Source organism: Branchiostoma floridae, chromosome 10 (genome assembly GCF_000003815.2).
Source record: "Branchiostoma floridae strain S238N-H82 chromosome 10, Bfl_VNyyK, whole genome shotgun sequence".
NCBI lineage: Eukaryota > Metazoa > Chordata > Leptocardii > Amphioxiformes > Branchiostomatidae > Branchiostoma > Branchiostoma floridae.
In genome coordinates, this window is record NC_049988.1 from 12434949 (window position 1) to 12455963 (window position 21015).

At 38.9% G+C, this 21015-nt stretch overlaps 1 protein-coding gene across 12 annotated transcripts in view; it reads left to right on the forward strand.

The window, feature by feature from the left end:
• The first annotated feature begins 804 nt into the window (after positions 1-804).
• LOC118424587 (unconventional myosin-X-like) overlaps positions 805-21015 on the forward strand; it is an 85170-nt gene continuing 64959 nt past the window's right edge. For 10 of the 12 annotated variants that reach the window (XM_035833213.1, XM_035833220.1, XM_035833219.1 and 7 more), the window contains exons 1-2: positions 1295-1336; positions 15817-15915. In XM_035833213.1, coding sequence (XP_035689106.1) covers positions 1310-1336; positions 15817-15915 — 126 coding nt within the window. In that variant the 5' untranslated portion in view covers positions 1295-1309. Of the gene's footprint in view, positions 974-1294; positions 1337-13805; positions 13825-15816; positions 15916-21015 lie in introns of those variants that run through there. The other 2 variants (XM_035833216.1, XM_035833224.1) reach the window with 2 other exon arrangements.

Genomic DNA, 21015 nt, shown 5'->3' on the forward strand with positions numbered 1-21015 from the left:
GTCAAGCAAGAGCTTGAAGGGTTGGTAGCACTAACTTTGGTTCTGTTCGAGTGCGGATCTCTGCTACTTAATGTTAGATATTGGGACACCAATTTCTTTATTTTACATAAATATTTGAGGATCACTGATAGGTACAAAGATATAACCTGCTTGATAGGTATTGCATCTCAAACACCTGTTTATGTGCCTCATAAATTGATTAACTTTCCCACTAAGTTGATCATTTTTTTACAATTGTTGGCTCTTTTTGTTTTACTTAATTTATCGTATTGTCGTGCAATTTCGATTCTCCATAAAAGATCATATCATGAAATGCAAAAGTTGTCCAAAGTATGAGTCATCCAAATATTTCGTTTGCCAGCGCAGTGCAACTTTTACCACCTGTAGCTAGTCGTATTTTGAAGGGAAAAAACGATGAATAATTCCGCAAACAGCCCCTTCGCGTTGTTTACAACCATCCACCACAAAGAAACCCTTCTAATCAGCATAATTTGTTTGGGCAGTTGGCCAACTACTCCAAGAATAGTCCTCAATGACTTCACCCACGCGCGCATTGTGAGGAGAGCGTCACTTCCTGGGACCACCTCCTTATATGGGCATGGAGTCAATTTCCAACATCTGTCCAAGCGCGGATTTCAAAAACACAGAGCTATTTTACTTTCATTCGCTACACGACCCAATGCCTTATAATCCAATTAACGTGAAAACATTATCATTGTATCCAGAAACTGGATGATATTTGAACATTTCCTCATGCTAAGCGTTGTCATGGTAACGAGGGCACCCGTCAATGTTGCCCTATGACCTATGATGTCATTTTTCGCTCATTTGCATATGCAGCTGTGAGTCAACTTGTGGGCTTTTTCCAAGCAGACTCAGGCCACAACTTACTCATCGGACTTGTAAGGCGATGGTACAGGGTTAGATCGGTCCCTCGCCTTCCAGAGACTGCAACATGGAAGTTTTGAAACCTGTGAGTACAACAATTTCCTATTATTCGCCTAGTTTAACCACAGCGTGGGAAAGTGTCGGCATGCTGCATGCAAGTCGAGTTCTTCCGGTTTTTGTCCAGCCGAAGTTTTTGTCCTGTTCTTGACCATGACTTGTCTTACAACCGGAAGAAGGAAGTATGATTTTTACATGAATGGATGCCATACCTTAGATACATGAGACTATGCCCTGCAAATCGAAAGTCTGTCGTGAATTTAGTGCAATTCTTTCGAGAGTATGATTTCGTGTAGACTGTTTTGTTGTGGTGTGGTGTTTGGTGTAATTAACGTTCTTTCTCGGCGTGCGTGAGAAACTATCCATGCCTCCAGGCAGTGTTCCTTGTGTGGTATTCTCACTTCTCTGACCTCTCGACATAATGTGGACTAGATCTAGCTGTGGCTGTGAAAAGGAGGGAATATTGTTACCAGCATTTCACAGTGGCCGTTACTGAACTTCAAGTCGCGCCGTTTTCGGTCGATACACTATGTCAACATTTGCTTTGTCTCGCGCGGAGTTCAAATTTTTCTTGGCAGAAAATGTGCCTATTTTACTCCGCAATCTTTGTGATTAGGCATTAAGAGTGTCTGAATTTGGGATTTATTTCGGAATTTGCCGTAAGAATGTTTCACAGACTATGAAAGACGGGTTGAAAGGTAGTCTTACAACTTTTCATGGGGAGGGGGGCAAGGGTGTAGGATTTCTTCCATGTAGGTTTTGAATGAGAAAGCATCTTCGCACCTTTTGGGATTAATTACATGCAGCATAATTTTCATGGTGGATTTAGAAGCATTCCAACAATGTAGCAAAAAAAGAATGCAAACAGGACTCCTGTTGAATGGAGGTGTGAGAAACAGAACACAGACAATCATTGTAATTGTTGTGTTTAACACATAACTTTTATTATGTTGATTTACAATCTTTTGTTCGGAGAGGGGTTTTGCAAGTATTGATTAAGTTTTCAAATGCTGATGCACACTTACTAGGACAGAATTGATACATGTAACATGCTTCATGTAGAATGTATTTGGTTACTAGTTACCTACGTGTACTTTGTCAATGTAACTGTAACTTTATAACGTTATCTGCAGTGATAGCAATGTAGTGTGTAGTTAAAGAACCAACGTTATATAAATCTGAAAATACTTACTAAAAACATATATGGTACAACCAATCATGGAAATAGACAAGCCTTTATGGTCCCCTATTTGGACATCACACTAAAATGCAATGCTGTCAAGTATCATAGCTTATTCTTCATACAGGAAGGCACCAAAAGAGCTGGTGGACTTTGTGTGCTAAGACTGTAACATTTAACAGACATAAGAAACTGCTGTCAGTGTCAAAGTTAAACAGTGATATCACATTCACATTGGGACAAGTCAATTTCTATCTGCTGCACTGGTTGCTTTATAATTATTCTCTGCTTGCACACCATCCTTCTTAGTTTACATAAAACGTGATAGTCGCTGCCATCGGATCAGCCTTAACCAAGCAAGTTGTGTACATAGAAAATATTTGCATTTGCTGGAACCTGATGAGCTATCGCTATTAGACACCTCACACTGCATGAAACTTCTCATGGAGCAATTTCACTTAAGTCATTGCATGAGACTTCTTGTGCCTGTCTTCATACTACTTAGATTACACAAACAATTTATGGAGCAATACTTGTTATTTCTTTGTACACGTAAGTTGTATACTAGTATTTTGTATCTTAAAGTCTAAAAATTACTTTTGCTTCTGACACTGATATCATAGCATGAATTGATATGTCATCTTTTAACTTCAAGTGTAACATGCATTGGCATAATACCGGTAGTAAGACTTATACCGGTAGATTCAAAATACTGGAACTTAAAGAGATCTACACATGCAACAATAGTTATTTCTGAGCTGTGCACACTTCAGACATCTAGGTGTCCAATACATCATTTACAAAGCATCGATAACAATGCATTCGAAGACAACAAGGCCAAAAGTTTTCAGTATCTTTTTCGGGGTAGGCAGCTCGTCGTGGGACGAACACACTGTCACATTCATTGCCAAATTTATAGATCATAATTACACATGCTCACGGCACAAGACAAACATGATTCAACAACAATCTTGAATTTATGTTGGTGACCAACAACTCATGTAAAAGTGTGAAGAACCGTTGCATAATAGCCCGGATCTATGACTGAATGGGCAAAATTGAACGTACGCAGCCATTTTCCCGCCATTTTTATATCTACGCTAGCAGTGAAGTGTTACGTCATAGCGGTTGTGACGGACAGAAGTTAAATGAAAATTCTTGACAGTATACGTCCGTTTTCTCATGACATTTTGTATGCTCATGCAGGTTTATGTTTTATGCATTTACTGACAGAAAAGGAAGGAACATCAGAGGATGTATAAATGTACATAGCGGCAGTTAATTGTGCCGTGTTTCTTCCTACCGGTATTTTTTACCCCCTCCCAACCACGCGCCCGTTCGCCGTGTAATTTCGCGGCGTGTTACAATTACAATATTACGCTTTTAGCAGGACAAGAGTGGCAGAAAAGTTACACAGAAGAAGTGGCAAGGGTAACCTATAACAGCAACATGTAACTGGAGAAAATGATGCGTTGACAATGTGTCAAATCAGTATGGCTAGAGAAATCGTCGTAAACGTACCGGTATTATGATAATAGATGTTAAATCTTCTATCACAGTTGCATAACTAACAAAACATAAACTGTTTCATCTGCAAATTTTGCATTTCTGAAATGCATGCACAGTGTAGCAAACTTCCTTAGAAAACACAAAACATTCTACATAATTGCTCTCCTGCATTTTTGTCAGGTGAGGTACCTGTACCCTATCGGAAAGATATTGTCTAACAGCAATGAGATCATGGTATTTAGCTGATCACCCCCCTAAGGGCCATAACCTTCTACCTAAACAGGTGAAAAGATAAATTGTTTTTCAACAGGTAGCTGTGTTTGTATAATGTATCATGATCACATCGACTTGTTATCTGAGTTGGGTAATCGGGGTTATGTTGTGGGGTGACAAAGGTCAAGTCAGTGACATGTTTGGAAGGTGAGAATGTTTTTCACCTGGTATTTACACACCTGTGCTGCACAGGTGATGTCATGCGTCTATTTCGAGGTAGCGTCAGGTTCCACAACAATTACGGTTGGTAGTTGTATGTACTTAGTTGTGTCATTGTCAACAAGGTTTGTCAATAAATGATGTCATGCTGTTTTTGTAGAGTAAGCAACTTTGTTACAATTTGGCCATACAGTGACTGAGTGTCCTTATACCATGTCCTTTTAGTAAACCAAAGAACATATTGAAACATCTAAATCTAAAAAATATGTTCTTTCCAAGAAAAAAATGTTCCCAGTGTTATCAAGCAACAGAAACCTGTAATGATACCAATAGATAGCATTTTAATTGATGTGCATACTCAAGGAGCTTTTATAAGGCTCCTTGTTATACTGAAACATTTTGTGGGTGTGGTTTAGATATGTCAGACAAGACATTCCACTCCTTTGATGTTTGATACAAATTGTTTATTTCACTTAACATCAGATCTATGTGTGTGTTTCTCTTTCCTTGATAGTTTATCACTATGACAGTGTTTTAACAAGATAAGGATGACCATGAGAAGTTGCTGTGAGATAGAAGTGACAGAAACAGGCCAGCATGACAGGATCAGGCTGTATCACACACATCAGCTGGACTGTGTCCACTTTGAAGTTGTTTCCTTTACTTTGTTGAACGATTACAGCTTGTTTTTCCAAAACAGACTCCTTCAAAGCTATTAGTATACATTTGTATAAACCCTTCATATTCATTCAAACACAATAGCCACCAGGTCTGTTTTTGTATAATGATGCACCAGGTAACGTTATAGATTTCTGCCAGTATAATACTACTGCTGGTATAGACTGGTTGTATAAACTCCTGACCACAGTTACAGTATACCTTGGGTATATGCCTCACTATGTTCTGGTCTGTTACACTGGTTCTTACACTTTTATGTATGTAGCACTAGATCAGCCATAGCCCAGCAGGCATGACTTCCTGTAGTACAGGTTGACTGATGACAATGTGTAGTATGTGTTTGGTTTGGTAGGAAGTACGGCTTCCCTGGCTTGTCTCAGTAGCCCATGTGTTTCTGTTGTAGCAACAACTTTGATCCTAGTTTTAACCCTCTACCAGCTAAGGTGGCCTGTTGACCTCAAATTAGTACAGGGTATGGCAACAGGGAGAAGGTCAAAGATTTTCTTTGAATTGAAATTTGAAGCTTGTCTCATGTGATAGTGTCCACACATGTGAATTTCACATTGTGAAAAGGTATTTTTACAATGTTTGTGTAATTTTAAAGGTAATGATAGTAGCCTCTACCAGGCTGCACAAGTCGCTGGAAAATAGTAGAAATTGGCCCAATGAGACAGAAAACATGCCAGAGCAGGTCACAAACTGTACTACTCGGCCATGCTCTGGTTTGTTTTCTGTCTAATGTGGCCAATTTCTACTATTAGTCCTAGGACCTGTGGAGCCTGGTAGAGGCTAGTAATTGGGCAATTGTAATTCCAAAACTGCCGAAAATAATTTCATCAGGTTGGTAGAATATAGGATATATGAGAATTCTTATGCACAACCATCAATTCCAAAACTGGTCCAGAATTGAGACATATTCCAACTTGTAAACTGAGTCTTAAGGAAAGTATAGCATCCTAATTGACCCAACCTCCTTCTAGCAAGGGGAGTATTACCACTTATGATGACAGTGTTCCACTGCTTCAACATTATCAAATTACAACACAGGTCATATATCATCCTGCCATTATTTATTCATCCATCTTATCAGCTGCAGCTCTATAATGGAAAAACTAATATCGACTGTGCACTCTAAAACAATTGATCTTGTATCAATGACGCCTATCTTGTTTTCTGTCAAATATTTTGTATTGTATGGTTGGAAATTCATACCCGTCAAAATTGTTTACTTTTCTTTCTTGAACATTTTTTTATGAACAAAAAATATGTAGGCCATATAATTTCTAGACATTTTCGTGATCCATTTTTCTGAACTGGTCATGTTTTAAGGTTACTGTATTGTTTGTATCATGCCAGGTCCTATACTGTAAAATATGATATGTACCTGTTCTTATGCATGATGCACTCGTAAGGGTAATATCAGGTTCAGAAAGGATCTGATATGAAATAACAAAATAAAGTTTTCTACTTCTGTGGACAAAAAAAAAGCACAAAAACCTTGATAGACACAAAATCTTGTGAAGATTTAACTTGGAAGCACCGCCCAAAAAATTACTGAGAATAACAAAGCCCAACACTCTCACAGTGATATACTAAGGATCTTTTGTCTAATGAAAAATGAAATCACAAAAGCCAGTTTTGATTACTCTCTCCTTTCCACCTGTTGTTGGAAACAGTAAACCACAGGGACAGTCCACATTCAATCAGCTGCAGCTGTGGCAGTCTCACTGAAACCTGAGCATCAAAGTCTGGCCATCAGGGTAATGAGGTACCGGTAGCCTCCACCAGGCCCTCCTAGGGGGGTGTGGGATTGTAGAATATTTCACAAAAAAACTCGGGAAATTGGCTAGGGGAGTCAGTGTGCACGCTTAGATGCATGTTTCGCCTTTGGCTGACCAACACCTCTGGTAGCAAAACTTCCCTGGAAAATCATTCTCCCTATGGTACGAGGGTGAGTCAGAAAGTAATGCAAGTGGTTTCATAACAGACTCGTTTTATTATCAATTGAGTTGAAATTTGGCACAAAAGTAGCGATATATGTCCTGTTGAGATTGAATGTTTTAAATCTGGTCTTTATTATTTTATGAGAAACTGAGTTGATTTCAAGATGAACACACCCTTAGTACCTTGTCAGACTAGCGATTCCTCTAAATCTGACCCACTAAAAATCACTGTAGGAAGTTGAAATTACCCATGTATGATACCAAATGTCTCTATAGATTGCGTGCCAATTTTCATCTCTAAACTCGTAATGGTGCTTTATTTACAGCTGCTAGGATGCAGTAAGTTGTGTTATAGAGCTGTTGGATTTATACACGAATTCGTGAGTTGTTGGTTAAAAGACTACTTTTCCATTAACCAAAAGAAACGAAACTTTACACAGTTATTAACTGTTTAAAGGCCAAAAAGGGCGCTGAGTTTCATTTCTCTTTGTTAATGGAAAAGAAGGCTACGGAAAGTTTTAATAATAACACCGCAGATCTCATGAGCCTGAAGACCACGTATACCTCACTCTACACCAGCAACGAAAAAAGAAAAACTGCTCAGATTTCAGAGTTAAAATTAAGCATCTGGCTTATAGAGCAATGCAGCTTATTACATGTGCAGGCTTAGTCTCCTACAATGGCAAACATTGGTTTAGGGATATTCTTGATTGTACGTTAATTGGACCTCTCTTTTCTTCTGACGGGATACCAAGGGTGTGGTCACCTTGAAAGCAGCTCAGTCACTCATAAAATAATGAGCAACAAATTTTGATATTTCAATCTCAAGAGAAGATATGTCTTAACCTTTGTGCCAAATTTCAACTCATTCGATCAAAGAACGACTCTGTTATGAAACCACTTGCATTACTTTCTGACTCACCCTCGTATATTGGCCAGCCTTGTCAGTCAGGTAGAGACTAGTGGTACTACTGAGGACATAGCCTCGGGCCTCTGTTCCAACCCCAAGAGCCTCTCCAGGAGGCCTGATCAAGGCTTGGACAGGAACATGGGCCACCAGGGATCTGTGTTTTAGGGATTTCATTTAAAGGTCATTAAAAGGGGGTTGATAGATGCTCTACAGTGTTTTAGATATATAGAAAAAGTGACCTTGCCAAGGTGTCAAGTATTAGCCTAGAGTCCAGACTTGTTAGCTTCAGTGTACTCCTGATGGTTGCTACTTTACTGGCTATCAAGCTAACAAGGCTGGACTCTAAACTAGTCAAGTATTACAGGTGATATCTGTAGTATGAGTGTTGGTCAAATTCATTGCAATTTTCAATAAAATAAATAAAAAACTAAGAAGATACTGTCTACAACTGCCTCGTCAATGTTTTCCAGATTACCTATTCAAGATAAGGTTGGTGTGGAAGTTGGAACCATGTGATAACATTGTACAGAAATCTGCATGTGTGGACTGACAGACTGCAGTAGAGTCTGGTACTTTGCTCCCTTCAGCACAAAGACTAGGCAGAGGCTTGTATAGTTGTAGACTGTCTGGCACTGACAACTTCCTCAGCTTTCCTACCTGGAAACAGTTCAACATAAAAACCTGTCAATCACTGTATCAGTAGATGTTCTTTCATCATGTTGTACATGTAGCATGAACAATAGTTCTGTTTGATATGTTCTCTGGACAGAACTTGAAGAGTTTTCATTGGTAAATTAAAATATGATGTGTCCAGTCCAGCTTTTTTTACTGTAGCTCATTCAAGTTCTCAATTGTAATTCAGATATATAGAGGGTATCATGCATTTAAACAATGTCATTTGGTACAGAGTATCATTTATACACTGAACATTAACTTGATCAAGGATATAAACATAAACAACATCAATATTTCAGTTTCTTGCATCACATATTCATGGTCCATCAGCTCCCAATCCCATAATCCCTTAGTGCCAGTCCCATGATCCCTTGAGACCATCTGTTCCCTGTCAGGACATCTAGATTACAAATTGGTGCAGTCATCTGGAGGGAGGGGCCAGATAATTAGCACCATCACTCCCTCCTCCAGACCTGTTTGTTTTCTGTTCTAGCTTCTGGTCTTCATAGACATAGGGGTTATTTTGTCTTTTCTCTGTTTCTATCTTCCAATTTACACTTATATAAAGTATCAAAAGTTCAAGTAAAAGGAGTGGCATGTAGACCTGTTTGTTACAAATCAAAATATTAGATCAAACAAGTCATTGGAATATCAAAAAAATATAAGTAGTGTGAAAATTATGCAGATCCTTTTACTTATTAGGTCATGCATTTTGGATAGATTGCCTTCATTTTGGCTTTCCATAATGTCCTCTACCAGAAAAACAGACTATGTTAGGCTTAATTTAGTATGTCAATAAGTTGTTGTATACTATGATATGCTTACAAGTGTTTATGGCATCCATGGATTCCATGCATATATATGCATTGGTTATGTGTGGCAGTTTATGACTTGCGGGGGTGGCAATGCTTGCCACTAGAAACACAAATCAATGAAAATCAGCTTTCCTTAAGTAGTTACTTTGTTAGTATTGGCCAGATGCTTGAATATTTCATACCTTCTTGGAAGCAGTGGTCGTAAATGTTGGCACCCCCGTAAGAGCCACAAATGTACTGTAAGAAATCAAGAAGTAAAAGGTTTATGCCGTAAATATTCTAGGAATAGAAAGAAAAAGTCATGTTTCAAATATCTCATATGTAGTAATAGAGTAAAGTTTACAGTTAATTCTTGATATCATACAATATTATCTTTTTCGAATATCTGTACACTACGCACGTATCGAAGCTAGGATCTGACATTATTGATAAGACTGCAACTGAGTAACTCTATAATCTTGAGAGATATTTATAGTAACAATATGTTGACACCTTATAGTGATAAGGTCACATTGATACAATTTTAGTACTAGTATTCACATTCTTACACATGTACAAAGTTTTCTTTGATATGATTATGGCTGTCGTTTTATGGTAGGGTTAAATAATGCATGTAATAGACACACAGTTTTGCCAAAATTTCCAAATGAAAACTGTTGTTATTTTGTTCATGCTGCTTGGATACAGCAGAATCTGATGAGTGACCACTGACTGGTAAGTTTAACATTACATAATATACTGGTAGTTGTGCTGTGTGTTGTGTGAACAGTCATCATAAATGAAAATCTTGCTTGATGATGTTATCACAATAACAAGTTATTGCAGAGAGTCTGCATATCTGCATGTGTGTCTTTATTTTGGGCATAGAATGCTTTTAGTGGCATATTTCATAATGAGTTTTTCATGAAAATTCTGTATAATGTCTATTCTAAAACCCCTGTGTACCCTCAAACCCCATTCAGACCCCCATAATCGCCTGTAATTGAACCTCATTGAAAAGTTCACCTGCCTTGATGAGATCCTTGGTCCTTGGTTACAATCAAAGGTCACAGTCAAATCATTTCTTGATCTTTTGCCAAAACATCAGCTTGCATTTGTCATGATGCCAGGCAGTTGCTAGCCTGGATTCCAGACCCCAGCCTGATCTCAAAAAATATCTAGCGATTTTTCAGAGTTCTAGCCAGCATCCGTCCTTCCGTCCTTTGATGGAATTTTGCTGCTGGGGATGGACAAAAATTTTGCCCATTCCATCCATTGCATTGGCTTGTAAAAATTCTAATTGAACAAAGATGAGTCTACCAGCAAAACTTCCCCTCAAAATAAAGGAATTAGCTTTTCAGAGGGTCTAGATTTTAAAATTTTCCCTTATAGCATACCCCTGGACCCCCTAGGATCATCGAGCTCTCAACATTAACAGGATTTCCATTCAAAATCCAGGAAATGGAGAAAAAATTCAAACTGGCTGGAACACTGATATTTTTGAGATCGGGCTGGGGTCTGGTATCCAGGCTAGGCTGTTCCATATGACAACCCAACTGGAAAAGTCGTGACTGGAGATTTATAGCTGACTTATACAATTGTCTGGGTCAGCTGTCTCTTGAGTCATCCTCTTCCTGGGAACAAAGCCAAACTGTAAGCAAGTAAAGTGGCAATGTCAATGGTGATGTACTCACAGGAACACATGAATCCCACAAACCCCAAACATATAGGATAACATCTGTAAGACCTACCAAATGTTAAAATTGGCATTGGAAAGAGGTAGACCAATGATGTAGACTTGTTCATAAAGGTTAGACATCCAGGTAAACAATATTCAAATACAATTCAATCTCTACAACTGGACAAAAACATCCGGAAGTATATCTCCGTTTTTGTCCAGTGTTGTAGAGATTAAATTGTATCGGAACAATGATATAGATATAAAGCTGCTTTGTTTTAATCCACAATCTATATCTCTATTAATCCACAAAAGAGGATTAATAGGGATATAGTAAGTAGCTTTTCTGCTAAATGTTTTATTATTAGTCTAGTCTGAAATATCCAAATTCATAAATCATATGTAGAAGAAATAGATATTTCATGTCTTCTCCCTGACTTTGCTGGAATCTGAATACTAGATGACTGTGATTCAGCCCTTACTCTTCAACAGGTGTGTGATTTTCTGACAGTGGACTGTTGTCCCCTTATCTGTGTCATTTCCTGTCATTATGCACAATCCCCCCACAATTCCGGACTAATCTACCAAAACATTTCCAATTTCCCCTCTCCCCAGGGCCCTCCTGTTATAGAATGGGTACCTTGAGAATTGCTCAACGATGTCAATATTTTCCTATCAGTAGTTCTGATATTGCATATATTGCTGTTTATCTTAATGCATCCCTGCCTGTTTTTTTCAAAATGGTTTTTGCCACATTTTGTTAATTTTGCATAAGTGTCTAAATATACAACATGTATTGTAAGATGGGCAGATTGCTTTTGAAACAGAAGTGTGGGGATGGCAGTTGACATTAGGTCATAACGGTTTGCAGTTTGAATTGATTTTTATGTGGGTACACAAATGACTCATTCCATTTTGCTCCACAGTCCAGCACAGGAAATGATAATGTCACAGAAAACCACCTGTAGAAATAGGCTGAGTGATGATACCTGTAATTTTCAGTGAAAAAAATGATCAGGATGACTCAAGTTATGTTATTTTGTTATGGTATTCATTTTGAGAAAGAGAAAGAAGGAAAAGAACAACTGTACAGCCAAATGTTTTTGAATCCCTGGCAGTCAGACTCTTGAAAATACTGTATTATGTCATTTTTTGATTAACGAATGAGATCAGGTCTTTCTTACTTCCTTTACTCTTTATCTCACTTAACATACTCTGAAATAGACCTGTCCTTTGTGGAATAGCCAAGGTAAACATTGCTGGCAAAGACAATAGACAAACAATGAATGGTATCTGTGACCCTGAATCAACCCGCTGCAGGAAGTGCCTACCATGATTTTGGTAGCTGTTTTCATAGCATTTCGGTTTGTACAGGGCAAGAAAATCTTTGTGTTTCCTGTTGCAACAAATATAATCTACTACATCATCCTTTCAATGAAACTACACATACTACAGTATTTACCAAATAGGAACTGAATATAGAGAGATCAGAAACAGTGCAGTGATGTTAATCAGACCATCACCTTGGTGGTTTTCTTGGGGGGAAATTCCTGAGCCCATTCCCAAGGTGTGTCCAGTGAATCACTACTTCCCCCAGAACACTGTCAGGAAGACCCCCAGACAACCTCGCCTCTCCTCACATATCCCTGTAGGAAGTTAAACTCTCACATCAAAAGAGAGGACCGTACAATACTGTGGTGCAAGGTCCTTTTGGGACAGCCTAGGTCAAGTCTGCAATCCACATGGCGGCACAGAGTATTATGGTAAGTCGAGGACATGGAACTCGGCTCAGCCAAGTTCAAGAAATGTTTTAGAAGTTTTGCAATCAGGTGTGAGTCTTGTGTAGACGTGTTTAATGTGAGAGGTCACTTTCCTTTTGTTGTAGGATTAAAGTCTGTGGGGTTGCCACAAATTGAGTAAACATCATGTGGGATTTGTATAATAGGGCAGTTTGGGGCTATTCACATTTACTAAATAGGGACATACATATATATGGGAGCCCTCGTTTCCAGCAGATTGCTACCGGTAAATTGTACCTCTGTTAAACCGAAAACGTTTGGCATATCTTATGGTACCTCAACAGTTCCGTCTTGTACATATACATATAGCTCATAAAACATAATTACAAAGTCATCAGTATAAGTAAAGTGTATCTATTTTGACTATCTTACCCTAAAGCATCAGTCATGCCAAAAATCTTTTTTAGATAAAGCATTCCAAACATTTTGGCCTGTGACTTGTTGCCTTAATCCATCAGCACTGGTGAAATCAAACTTTTACCTTAGAACTCTGCTTTGTAAGTAAGATGAATAGCATTTTATCATATTCTAACTTGTAATACCTTTTCTTGAACTACAATAAGGTCGTTATAGTTATACAAAGATAAGGAAGTTTGATACAATTTACTATAGTGTAGTTATTATGATAATGGTACCAGTATTCTACAGAAACCTATAATTCTTACTGTTATATGTCTACTGTGGAAGAAAAAAATTATTCCCACAAATGCAGATATCATATCTGGTTCCCATGACAACACAAACACAAATCCAGCTGATGGCTCTTCCAGACATCAGCCAAATGTCTAACATCCCACACAGCTGGGGTCGTCGACCTTTGCATGTGATGTCTCTCCCAGTATGGAATATCAGGCCTGGGTAAGGAGTGACTGAAGGGACAAGTGGCCAGTTATGTTTTGAAAATGTATACTAGTATTCCCTTGACACAAAGAGCTTTTGGAATGGGACCTACCATTCTCTCTTTGAATGACACAGAGTGACAACTCTAGAGATGGATTTGATATTCTTCTTGATTTTATGGTACATCCCAATTGTATTTATAAACTGTGTTGAACATTCAAAACCTTGCATGTGTTTTGCTGTTTATATTTTGGTTACTTGAATGATAATTGGGATATCCCACACCGGCCACCCTAAGAAACAGAATGGTATGACCCTCTGGTAATTAGGTTTTATTGGGTTTGGTCCAAGGCTAGCTTGTTCCACTGGCCCTAGTGGTCTGCAAGATAGTCCCAGCAAGCTCTGTTTGAGATTAGTGTCAAAGGCAGCGAAAGGTATCTGGTGAGTGCTTGGACTGGTTTTTTTTATTTCGGAGAGCAGAAATATTCGTTTGTGAGAAATGTATCAGTTTTGCTTGGTCTGTATATATGGTATTTGGGTGTGGTAGCAAAGCTGGTTGGTTTGTCATATATCAATAGACAGACTCCAACTGAAGAAAAGTGATAGGCATCTGAGTTATGTATCTATATCTTGAGTGGCATCAATATGGATTTTTATTTGCTGTCTTTTCCCCCTGATATTACAGTTTATTTTCATCGCTGTATTGAAAAAAAAGGATATACATGTATATAGCAAAGGAGAAAGAACTTGCTAGATTTCTATGCCAAGGCAATTCGAAGTACTATTCAGGAAATTTTAATCTACTTTGTAGACCAATATTGAGCTTGTTTTGTCTTGCCATGATCTGTTTTGATACTGTCACCTGGTACCCATATTGGTTCAGTAGTATTATCAAAACAGAAAATTACTTTCTGTGTGCTTTTGTAATATTTTGACATAGCCTGGGGCAAAAGTGAATTTGTCATGATATTCATACACAGTAAGGTTAGCTGGCAAGTAGTGCCTGTGCCACCCATGTTGAAATATGTTACCAATCAAAATTTTAAGGCAATTAAATTTTTAGGTTAAATGGCATGTTATGACGAACAAGACTCAAGTACATGTTGGTTTATCCTACCTGGTTTTAGCATAACTTAAACGTTATGTTAAAACAAATGTTAGACAATATGTTATGTCTTACTATACTTATACTTAGTAGTTTATTATGTGAGAAACTGTTGCAGCCTGTCAGCGTAATCCTTTGAAATACTGAAAGAGGAAGATGTTTGAGAGCTGAACATATGGGAACTTTTAGGCTGTAATGCTTTATAGGCTTTTGTGGTGCCGCCACTCTTAATTGCTTGTTTTCAGAGCAAAACATTGAGCTAGGTTTACCAAGCATTTATTTTCTGATATCAGGTTTTGAAAGACCCCATTCAGACAAGGCCTGATCAAAGGGGTATAGAGGGGTTTTCTTAATTTAAAAGCTTGATTCTTGGAAGACTGTGAGTAAACTTAAAGGGTTAACATTGGTTTGTTACTTGTTTCTTGAAGATGTATAGATTCAGTTGTGGTCCAGACCATTTCTGTAGTGAGAAACCAGGTTATCTGTATGGTATAGATGCATCTTCAGGGTCTTGGTTATTTGCCAAGATGTTTTGGGTGCAGTCAAAATCAGGTTATATAGCTCCCACAACCCTAATTCAAATTAACCAATTAGTCCTAATTGGAATGGAGTCAAAATGTTAACAACTTTAATTTGCATTCAACAAGTCCAAATCATCAATAGTTTGTTTCCTGTTTCAGTTCCTAATATTTAATGTTGTCTTCTGTAAAAGAAATATTGTTTTAACTTTTATCCTAGTTTATCATTGTACCCCTTTCTCACTGAGCCAGGGTTGGACAAGTTTTCTAAAATTGACTTGTCCTATCGGGCAAGTACTTAAAAACTTTACTTGCCCGAACCAACTTTTCACTTGCCCGAAATCTAAATGACATTTTTGTAATATGTATATTCATGGCCTTCAATGGAATTTTTGTTATTGGCTCTATTTTCTGTGTTAATCAATGCTTGATGTCATGACTTTGAAAAGTAGCAAGTACATCAAAATCTCACTCAATGGAGAAAAGCTAACTTGTCCGATCGGGCAAGTGGGGAAGGACATGCACTTGCCCGATTGGCATTTTCACTTGCCCGGGACTATAGGGCTAGTGGACTTGTTTGTCCCTGTATGAGCCCAATCTGCTATCCCAAACCCCCTCTACTTTCCAAGAACTACCTTTAAGCTACTCTTCAAGGTGGGGAGACTGACAAAAAATACAGCATATAAGGAAAAGGTCATGATTTCCCCCACCAACCTCTGCTTGTAGAGTACCTTTAAACCATCATCAGCACCTCACAGCAATATCCTGTTGACGTTCTGTTTGACCAGAGTTTGTATTTTGTCCACACAGGGCTGCAGGGTGCAGCTGTGGCACCAGGGCCAGTGGCAACCTGCTTCAGTCGACACAGAACAAGATGACCACGTGACTTACACTACAGATGCTGGACAGGTAAGAGGACATGTCTTTTTATATCATCATTAGCTGAATAGGCTAGGGAATTTTCCCAAGCAGCCTTGTAATTCCTGCTTCACCTATTGAGTCAGTCGAACTTGTCGAAGCTTGATGTTTCTGATTTAGGGAGGGGAGTTGCTGCTATAGTGAGCGTAGTTTACTGCCTAGAAGTGGTCAGTGGCCTTGCACTAAGCAAATTTCTTTAAAAAAATTAGCAGGTGACAGTATGTTAGATCACAGGTTGTTAGCTTAATGAATCTTTAAACTAAAAGAAGTTTTTTTTCTACCTTCCATTCCTTTTTGTTCCAATGCACTATGAATTCAGTGTGCCAATGTATCATCATTTGCACATTGAGTTCCACCAGAACCGTAAGTCTTTATTTGTTCTAGCAGTTCCATATTTCCAAAGATTTCTACATTGTACCCCTATGATACTTCTAGCCATTTTTACTCAGCTTTCTCCCTGCTTGAGCATGGGCATTATCTACAGGTTCTCTAAAAGCCAGGCATCCAAAAATATTTAGGAGATAACCCTCAGTTTTGACCTTGTGACCCCACTTTAGCTGGCTCCTCACCCCCACTTCACAAATGCCCTACATCCCCTCTGATAAAGTATCTCTGCATCTTATCATTACCATTCAAAGTGTCTGCTTTGTTTCTGTGGACACTTTTAGCCTGAAACCTAGCCTTGTTGTGAGGTAGGCTATCCCTGTTGAAAAGGTGGAGATGGTTGGAGTAGATTCGTACTATACCAGGCTGGATCTGAGGCTAGCATTTGGCTTTTGTAAACCAGAAGGTACTTGTCAGTAAGGAGTTTACTCAAGTTTCTGGGTCATTGATAGAAGGGAACAGAAACACTAACAAACAGCTCAAACAATGTCAACACACAACCTGTGAAACTGAAACCCAGTAATGTTAAATATGACAGTTTCTCAGAAAGAAACAAAACAGAAGGTTTATCAAAGTAGATTTGACTTAACTTGCTCATCGTATTGTCATGATTGTTACAACCATTTGATTGGCATTCAGTGCAAATTTGAATATATCAATCACATTAGGCTAGATATATCCCCCATTTTCTTGAGTACAACTGTTCATATTAAATATAATTGTTTTGGTTGTGATAATATGAATGCAAATATGGTAAAAACCTAAATAAGAGTGCTACCATAAATAGACTACTCTAATGTACAAGAAGATAATGTCTTCCATTCCCTTTCCTGCTTGAGTTCGTTACGGTATTGTATGCTATTGGTTTGTATCCCATAACAGCTAATACAGGCATGTACTGATGTTGGCAACACTTTATACCACCCAAGTAGCATAATCTAATCTGAATGGACCATACTACAGACAGAAACGCTGTGTTGACAGAATATGGTTTATGCTAACATTAGTTAAACAAAGGGTCTCCTATTCATAAAACATACAAAGCAAAATGGTGTAACAAAAGTTTTTCTTGTTTTGCCATGTGGTCAGTATCTTGTATGCTTTAAGTCTTAATTGGTGTCCTTGTCTACTGTGAAAAGTTGGTACTAGCATGATCCAATGTGTAGACAAAGTGTTTCCTTTTTCAGTGACAATGTTACATTTGTTTAAAGTTAAGCTGACTCCCAGCAAAGCGTTGAAAATATCTATTTCGAAGCCAAACATTTGTAAAGAAATAAAGTTACCCTTATAACAATTAAACAATATGATCAAAATTTTCAATCTTCTATTTTGTACCTATTGTTTTACTCATAAAGGATCCAACACTTGCACTAACAAGGTTCCATTTTCTTACCAATTTCGAAGGGACTAAATAAATGCCAACATCTGTCTGGATGTCCAAATCTTTAGAAAAAAAGTTAAACAAGAAGCTCTTATGTTTGTTGACCAACAAGGACTAATTAGTTTGATATTTGCCTCTAGAGCAATTTTTTCCTGAATATCTCTATCACTATGGTAACTACCGGTATCATATAACCTCCCCATCTGGCCAGTTCTGTTTATCAGTTTCCGTGCTCATTGCCTTAATAAGAAGACCGTGCAAAGTCTCCCCTGTATGTAAGAAAATATTGTGTTAAAACTCTCACTTAGAGTCAAGACTTGTTACTTTCTGTCTGTTTTGGTATAAAAGATTGGGTTCCAGATATAGTTTTGCCAGTGGCGGCTCTGTTTTAGAAAGTGAGATCAGTGTGAAGTAATGCTCAGCCCATCACATGGGGGTGTCACTCCACTGTAGCCTGGTATGGTAATGACATGGGAGTGAGACAGGCATGTACTAGGTAATGTGAGGGTGAAAAGTGTGCCAATAGGGTAGGTGTGAATTCATTGTTTTGATGAATGCAGAACCTGCCCATAGTAGCAATTACATTAGTTCAAGTGCTTGCATGATCCATTTTAAGGGCAGAGCTAAAGTCTAAAGAATGTGCAACATCCATTTCCAAGATGTATAGGAAAAACATTCATGGATTTATACGATAGAGAGAGTTGCAATATCAGCAGTAAACGAGGAACAGACTTTCAACATTCAACAATAGACATAGTGATCTGACTTCTGGCCTGGATGATATAGCTATCAAAAACTTACAGGAAACAGCTGATGGCATGCATAATTTTTAGTTATTGACTGGTCATCCGTTGGTCATCTGAGCTGTTGCTATGATATGGGGATGATATGATATTTCATCAGCTTTATTGCATATCGCTGACTCTCAGCCAAGATGAAAATGATTGTCTAATGATGAATCCTGTGACACACATAACTCAAATTCGTTAATACCAGATATATTGTACTCTAGGACAAAGAAAGGGTTCTACAATTCTGTAGATTGAGTGGTCTTCAATGTTTTGCCTTTCCTTGACTCCGAACTGGCCTTCTCATAATATCCGGAGTCAATATAGAAAATGAACTCCAGCCTTGATGTTGTAAATATGAGAAGTGCTTTCTGGTGGTGACATTGCATTTTCATGGCTGTGTCAGTCATATAGGGCTTTGAAGTGTTCTCACTTTTAAAGCCTTTAGATTCAACTTTACAATCTGTTACGATTACAACAATGCATGCATTGTAGTCCGTACTAGTTCAAATCTCTACTTTTCCAGCTGTACAATCTCTTGGCTTGTGAAAGGGTACTGGGGACAAAGTTTACATTAATGTTAGATAGATGGAGTCAAGATCATTGTTCAAAATACACGAGTTTCAGTAGAATATAGCATTGTATTCTTTTTGTCATATAGGGTAAAAACCATACACCTCTCATTGTGGTTCTGAAATTTTGTGTCTTTGTTCCATTTAAACCCTGACATCACAAAAGAGTACCCTCTGCAGACAGATGACATATCCTTTTGGTATTGAACGTGCCCACCAGTAGGATTACAAGTACAAAACTGCAGCCAAGAAGGTTATCCTACACAAAGCATGCTTTTGTGGTTATGCATCTAAATCTGACCCAGAGGGATAGAATGTGGGCATGGGACATTATAGGACACACCCTGGATCTGAGGTCATGTTTCAGATCTGTAGTTTGATCATGACATTGACTGGAAGGAGGAACACTAGGGATAAACCACTAAGTTGTGGTAAGGGTAAAGTCTACTACTAAAGAGGATAACTACTTGGCTGTGATTTGCCCCTCATCCACTTGAAACAAGTACCATAGTTTGCATAATTATGTATTCATCTTGACTCAAGGAAGTCAATACTGTCCCTACAATGACTATGTATCTAAAAATGTACTTTTGTATTATATGGTGAGAGTTCTATACCCGAGCTAAGCTTTGCCATAGGGTAAGATAGGATACACTGGTAAGTCATAACAGCCAAATCTAAAGTCACTATGATAATTGTTTTTATAAAGACTATGAATATTACCACTTATACCTCACTGACTCGACCTTGTTCAGGGAGAGTACAATATGCAGTATTCCTGGGAATCGCTAGATGGTGCACAACATACAAAGAAAAGAAAAGCAAAGCATGATGGGACCTCACGTGATGACGCCCCTTCCCAATCATCATTTCCTTTTGTGCTTCGCGCAAGGTGCACGCATCGAGTTTGCTCCGGTACGATCCGGTAGTGACTCAGTTTTTTGTTGTTGGAAAATTATCAAGTGGTGGAACTACGAGAAGAACCACTTTCGGCGCACCATGCCGCCGATAGGGTAAGCCCCTATCGGTCGGCTACTATCGTCGCAGCAGGCCGTAAGACCGGGAAGGGTGAAAAGCCCCTATCGGCGGGCTACTATCGGTACTGGCGGTCGAGCTTAGCGCTCAAGGCTTGCCAGGCGCTGGGAAGGACCAATAGGCCCTTTCGGCGCAACATGCACGGGAAGAATTCGGGCCAAGCATGCCGTAGAACCTGGAGGTTATCGGCGAGGCTACGTATACAGACGGCCGTCATACCTTGTGCCTTACACGGAGCTGGCATTATCGGCGCACCAGGCCGAAAAACCTGGAGGATAGCGCAGCCACAGACGGCCGCTATGGCCATGGTGCCCGAGGTTGAGGCACTGGCCCTTTCGGAGAATTGAGGTAATACCCCACGTTCTTTGCGCCAGGTGACGCTAAAGATTCGAGAACGGTGGAAGACTGTTCTCGTGGCTCCATCCATATTCAGAAGGAGCGGCAGCCGCCGTGCCACGTGGGCCGGTCGGGGTAATCGACATCTCAATGGAACTGTAAGTAGATTACGGGCTCCGGTCGCTCCGTTATGGTTGCTCGGATAAGCTTCCATGTTGAACACGCTGTTAGGCATGTTGCCGTTGCATTCTACGCTCGTCTAGGAGGAGCGTCCAGCAGTTTAACCCATAATTTAAAGTCGTTTTATGAGCGGTTGACTTAGGAAAGACGTCAATCGGCACAGAAAGGGGCCTCCCCTTCTTCTTCTGCTGACTATGATACGTCGCAGTTGTCTGACAAGAGAAGCTCCAGGTGAATAAAATATTGGGAGCTTATGTTAAAGCTTGTCCCGGAGGGAAGCTTTTTTATGGCAATAAAGTTATCAATTACTTAGCCATACTAGAAATGTGTGTCCGTAATTAGCATTATCATGAAGAATGCTCCACAAAGACAATTGACGAAATTGAGACGTCTGTGCCTTCTTTCTATCTAATGG